At 45.0% G+C, this 6000-nt stretch overlaps 1 protein-coding gene across 1 annotated transcript; it reads left to right on the top strand.

Moving 5' to 3' along the window:
- The first annotated feature begins 687 nt into the window (after positions 1-687).
- tmem168b (transmembrane protein 168b) lies at positions 688-5166 on the top strand. Its single transcript, XM_081607821.1, has 4 exons — positions 688-2188; positions 2839-2981; positions 3069-3343; positions 3958-5166. The coding sequence occupies exons 1-4, from the start codon at positions 1052-1054 to the stop codon at positions 4503-4505; spliced, it is 2103 nt and encodes a 700-aa protein (XP_081463947.1). The 5' UTR covers positions 688-1051; the 3' UTR covers positions 4506-5166.
- The last annotated feature ends 834 nt before the right edge of the window (positions 5167-6000 follow it).

Here is a 6000-nt window from a genome sequence, read left to right as displayed (position 1 = left end):
TAATGAGTTTAAGCTGTGCTGCAACAGAATGATGGGTAAAACACTTATTGTATTTGCAATGAAATGCCATAGTCACGTATTGAATCAAGTGACGTAATTATAAATTTACCTTTTTTTTTTTTAAACTTTGAACACATTTTAAAAACCAGGCATCATTTTGCTTGCACTACTAACTCATTCTGTACTTTGTGCAGGGTTGACATAGGTTCGTTTTTGTTATGTGACAAAAGTGTTAAAAACTATTTGGAGGAAACTGAATCTAATATGAAACTACTTAGTCAAAAATAATTTTAAGTCCAGTTAGTCAACCCAACTACATTTTTAATGTTTTTAAGGTTTTAATCGACATTTACCATCGTCAAATTACCGACAATAATGTTCAGCTAGAATTTTAACACTTGGATATCATCTTTTAAAATCAAACTCCAGTCATCAAGGGCCGCTGTCCTGCAGTTTTTAGATGTGCCACAGGTACAAAACACTGGAATGAAATGGCTTAATTACCTCCTTCTTGTGTAGATCAGTTCTCCAGAGCCTTGCTAATGACCTAATTATTCTATTCAGATGTGGTGCAGCAGAGGCAAATCTAAAAGTTGCAGGGCAGTGGCCCTCCAGGACTGGAGTTTGACACCTGTGTTTTAAATGAACTATTGGCGTATGCGCCTTTTTTTTACCCTCAGCGCTTGCCTTTTTTTTACCCTCAGCGCTTGCCGTACTGAGCAAACAATCATGGCGGTTGTCATCTGACTGAAGTTTAGATAGGACAAACTTTAAACTGCTATGCTTCTCGCACTTGTCTTGGCTTATTTTTCGGAGTTGTATCCGCTAGATCTTCTGACTTTACTGGATATCAGATGAAATGAAACATTAAGTTAGAAATGTAAACTCGTGAGCGTGACGGCTTTGCTTTAGCCGCTCTGCTACTGGTGTTTTACCTCAACAAGTCCTCCAGCTAATCTGGAGTCTGTGCTCTCGCGGGATTTTAGCAAAGTTTAAATCGTAAAATTTAAGGGGTTATTTTACGTTAAAAACGGGGGGAAATTATATCGAAATGCTTCGTTTCCTTCGGTACTGTTTAAGCCATTGCCTCCAAGCAGCCATGACCCGGCTGGAGGAGGTCAACGGGGAGGTGAGCATGTGGTCGTCGGTCCGGTGGCTCGGGTACCTGTCCGGTCTGAACCTGCTTCTGGGCCTGAGTTTGGGTCTCTACACGCGCTGGGTCGGAACAGCGGAGTACATCGTTCTTGTAGTACTTATCCTGGCCCTGCTGGTCCTCGTAGCAGCCTGCGTGCTGTACTATTTCTTCGACATGGAGCGGCTCAGCCTGAGTCTCCTGCACCTGTGGTTCGGCTTCCTGTTGGGTCTCCTGAGCTTCCACAACCCGCCCGGCCTGGAGGCCGACGTCAAGGAGCGCGCGGCCAACTACCTGCTGCTGGCCAGCGTGGTTCTGAGGACGTTGTGGTCGTTGCTGGAGCGGCTGCTGGGCTGCACCCGGTACCGACCCGCCTTCATCACCTCCGCGGAGCGCCTGGAGCTGACGGGCTTCGCGGCAGCCAGCACGGTGCTCCTCTTCAAGGAGTCCCTGAGCGTCATGGTGCTGGTCGTGGCTCTCGGTGCGGTCATGATCACCCTGCGGACCAAGGCTCTCCTGGCCTTCCCCAACTTCGCCTGCTTCACATGTATCACCGGGATTTTCTTCTTGAAGTGCCTGAGCATCGACGCCAACCCGTTCGCTCTCGCCTGCTTCTTCAGCCAGCTCATCTGCGACCCTCTGCTGGACTCCTACTTCAGCGGGCTTTCCGTCATAGAGCGCTGGCGGCCCATCCTGGTGTCCAGCGGTCTGAGGCGCCGTCTGACCCTCCTGCCTCTGCTGACGATCGAGGTGGCCTTCGTCGCCGTAGCGGCTCAGAAATTTCGGGACTCGGACCAGTGGTACCTGGTGATCCCGGGCTTTGTGGTGTGCGTGTTCTTCTGGGCCATCTGCCACATGGTGTTGGTGATCACTGTGTGGGGCTTTCACAACAAGCTCAGTGACTGCCAGAGACTGTGTTGGACGCAGGGCCCAGAGGACTCCAGCCTGGAGAAGATCATGGCCTCGAAGGGCATGAGGCACTTCTGCCTCATTTCCGCAGACCTGGTGTTCTTCGCGCTGGTGTCCACTGTTGCTGTGGCTGTTTTTAGCTGGCAGGTAGGAACAATAATTCATTAGACTATTAATAATAGTCGGTATCAGTATCAATCGATACTGTAAAGTATCGATGCGTGCTGATGCTCAGATCCATATTTTAGTTTCAGAATCCATCTTTAAATAAAATTTTCTGTATTGTAGATTCTCACCTCTACCTCAATTTTTTAAAATTGCTCTATAATGATAAATTGCATTCTTTAGTTAGAAAAAAATTGCATGATTAGGGATTCAAGTTTTATTGCGATATTTTGATACTATTATAACAAAAGTGACAATATTTATTGCTTCTTTTTAAGGTAACTGACGCATGACACAGCAGTGATGGGACCACAATCACAAATAATGCTATTGAAAAACATTCCCATTTCTAATACGCTTATTTAGGGTATCAGGCACAGAAAGAGTGACCTGTATCACTAAACTGCCCACATCAACTGCATTTCATCATATTTTCAAATTGAATTATTTAGCAATGCGCTCATTGAACGAACATTGGGGACAATAGTAAAAACATTCCAGTGGCATTACAATTTTTTTTCTAAACAAAAAACAAAACATTAATTGGAATTTATCGTGAGAATGATGAATCAAAATTCTTAACATAAGACCTTTGATAAGATTCACGTTTGCCTTGTGTGACCCGTCGGCAGGAGTCCAGCGGTATCTTCATGAGTACGTTTCTGCTCATCCTGCCCCTGGAGTGTCTGCTTCACGGACTCTTCTACGAGCTCGGGAACAGTCTGGGTGGGACCTGCGTGGGCTATGCTGTGGTCATCCCCACCAACTTCTGCAGGTAGGTGGGGCTGCAAAGAACCAAACCGCTTAGTTCTAACGGTAAGAGCCACTAAATTTATAATGCGTCTCCGTTTGGGTCCGTCAGTCCCGACGGCCAGCCCCTGCTGCTGCCGCCAGACCAGGTGCAGGAGCTGAACAAGCGCTCCACCGGCATGCTGAGCAGCGTGCAGCGCTTCTTCGCCTGCCACCTGATCGAAAACTACGGTTGCGACTACTCCACGAGCGGCATCACCCTGGAGACCCTGCAGGCGAAGATCAAGTCTTTCTTGGAGCTCCGCACAGCAGACGGGCCTCGCCACGACACATACGTGATCTTCTACAGCGGCCACACACATCGTAGCGGAGAGTGGGCCCTGGCAGGTGGGACGTCCGTCAAACTGAAACGGTCTCGATCTGCTTTTTGCCTTTTGTCTGCACATCCTTACAAAGTCATACACTCATTCATCTAAAATTAAGGCCTTAAAACGCCTTAAATTCAGACATCTTCACTGCGTTCTGACTTGAGGCAGTTGAGGCTACTGCTAACTAGCCTCAGCAGCTTGCTAATACACGCTTGCAAGCTAACTAGGTAGCTTTTTGTGCATCTATTATTTCAGTGTATTTTACAGAATGTTGGCTGGAATACTTTTGTGTCCATCACTGGCTCATTTCTGTTCCCAAAATGTACAATGCTAGTGAATTCTGGGCAAAAAGAAAAAAAAAAGCTTGACACTACTGAATAAAACACTTTTTCTTTTGTACATTTGTCATGATGCAGGTCTTAAACTTCATTCAAAATAGTCTTAAGATTTTAGGGGCTTAAATTTGAGTTGGTGAAACCAGCAGGATTGCCCAACCTATAGTTTTTTGGTCTTAAATTACATTCAAGGCGGCATTATTAAGGCCTTAAAAACTCTTCCGTTTGCCTTTCTGAAACCTGCAGATGCCCTGAGATGTCCGATGGATTTCTAATCTGGTTTTGTGCGTTTGCTCAGGTGGAGACGTCCTCCGCCTGGATCAGCTCTTGGAGTGGTGGAGGGAGAAGAACGGGGAGTTCTGCTCCCGCCTCATCGTCGTGCTGGACTGCGACCACTCGCTGCCCTGGGTGAAAGGGGTCCGGCGCGTGGAGGGGCTGCACGTGGCCGTGCAGGGTGCATTGCTCGAGTGGGCCGGCGACACGGAGCGGCGGGAACCCCCGCACCTCGGCGACTTTACCGCTCAGTGGGTGGACTACAACTGCAACCCCAACAGCGCCGTCCGCTGGTCCGAAAGGGGCCGGGCCATTTCAGCCGCCTACGGCGTCTCCAGGCACTGGAGCGACTACACGCTGCACCTGCCGACAGGAAGCGATGTCACCAACCACTGGAGCATGTACTTCCCCCGGGTGACCTACCCGGTGGTGCAGCTGGCGGTGTGGTGCGGCGGCCTCAACCTGATGGGGGTCTGCAGCTTCTGCCTGCGGTACCTGAGGAGAATCAAGCTGAACTGGTTCCCACCAGCTGTACTGGACACCCAGCAGGGCTTCAAACTGATCACATCATAGGGACCAATCAGCAGCTGCTGTTATTTATCTCACTAATGTGGCAGCTACTCAAACCAGCACCCTTTAGTTACTGAAAAATGAATGTTAGCCTTTTTTTTTATTCTTCTAAATGTCAGATGTGTGTATATATATATATTTTTTTTTTTTTTTGGGGGGAACAAAAGGTCGGTCAGTGAGATTGAACTCACCGTTTTGCACATTTTCTCCTGTTAAATCCGACTCCACCTTGGATTGTTCCGCTTCACATGTTGCCTTTTACCCCAAAAATGTAAAACATGCTCTTTTTTAATCTTGAACCAAAGTGACTTGGATACATGTTTTTAACCAAATGCTACGCTCAAAGAAATGATTCTTATTCTTTTTGTTTTCATACTTATAGCTTCTGAAATGCTCAGGTTGCTGCTTTGTGTCCTTAAGAATGTTTTCTACTATTTCTAAGAGGAATTTCCTAAACCCACTCCAGCTGCTTCAGGTAGCACTGTAAGGAGATGCAGTACTTCTAATAAACCAAAGGAATATGTGATATTCTTTCTGGATATTGCATAGCCTATTAAGGTTATGCAAGTTTTTTTTAGAATCAGTTAAATGTTTGAAAGTGATTAATGGTGAGGAAACGGTTGAAAGATCGTTTAAACTATGCAATAAAATAAGTGGAATTTAACTGCTTTAAAATTATTTCTTGCAGAAGAATTCATGGTTTTAATCACATTTTAATTGTAAACTTCAATGGATCTTATTTGGAACATATCAGCTGTTAAATGTTATTGTGGAAAGATGTACTTTATTAATCCTAATCAGTTCATTATACAGTGCATATTAACTACAGATATACATTAGTAAAAATTAATTGGGCCGAGCTCTAAACCCTGTGGCACTCCCCAAGTAACTGATGTGCTAAACAATGCAATGTTGCTCATTGCCTGGTACGCCCAATTTCCAAGATGAAACCTTTTCAGATCTTTTGACCTTTCATTTTTCAATTACATATTACCTTGTTAGTAAAAAAAAAAAAGTCCATTAAAGTTTTGGTTTTAACATGACAAAATGTGGAAGAGTAGTATTTAGCACATGTGACGACTCGATTTCCTGAGACAGACCCAAATGTTTCCTGGAACAAAAGAAGCTCAACAGGCTGCTCATCTAGTAGAGATCGTTCAGTTAAAATAAAAAAATTAAACCCTCAATATCTCACGTCATGCTGGGAGATGTAGCCATTTCATTGTAGTTCATAAAAGTATGATGAAACAATGATCTTAAAACGATTCATTCTTCTCCAAACTTAAGTGTTTGCTATAATCCGTTATTGGCAAACTTTTATGATGGCAACAAAAATGTTGCCATCATCATCACAATGAGGCCAACATTGTTGGCCTCATTGTGATGAAACCATGCATTGACCAAAACATACAGCATGATTGCAACAGGCTTGTCGCCTTGGCAACCGAATGACACAAGATGTACTTCTAATTTAAGTAAAAAAAAAAAAGTTCTTCCT

The sequence above is a fragment of the Poecilia reticulata genome, chromosome 6 (genome assembly GCF_904066995.2).
Source record: "Poecilia reticulata chromosome 6, P_reticulata-male-v2, whole genome shotgun sequence".
In the NCBI taxonomy this organism is placed as follows: Eukaryota; Metazoa; Chordata; class Actinopteri; order Cyprinodontiformes; family Poeciliidae; genus Poecilia; species Poecilia reticulata.
Note: the sequence above shows the minus strand (reverse complement) of the source record. Positions and strands in the feature narration are given on the sequence as shown.

Bases quoted from the DNA above. Each gene is read 5' to 3' on its own strand.
- tmem168b (XM_081607821.1), top strand. From the start codon at position 1,052: ATGCTTCGTTTCCTTCGGTACTGTTTAAGCCATTGCCTCCAAGCAGCC. The intron at 2,189-2,838 runs GTAGGAACAATA...ACCCGTCGGCAG, and splicing joins TGGCTGTTTTTAGCTGGCAG to GAGTCCAGCGGTATCTTCAT. The intron at 3,344-3,957 runs GTGGGACGTCCG...GCGTTTGCTCAG, and splicing joins CGGAGAGTGGGCCCTGGCAG to GTGGAGACGTCCTCCGCCTG.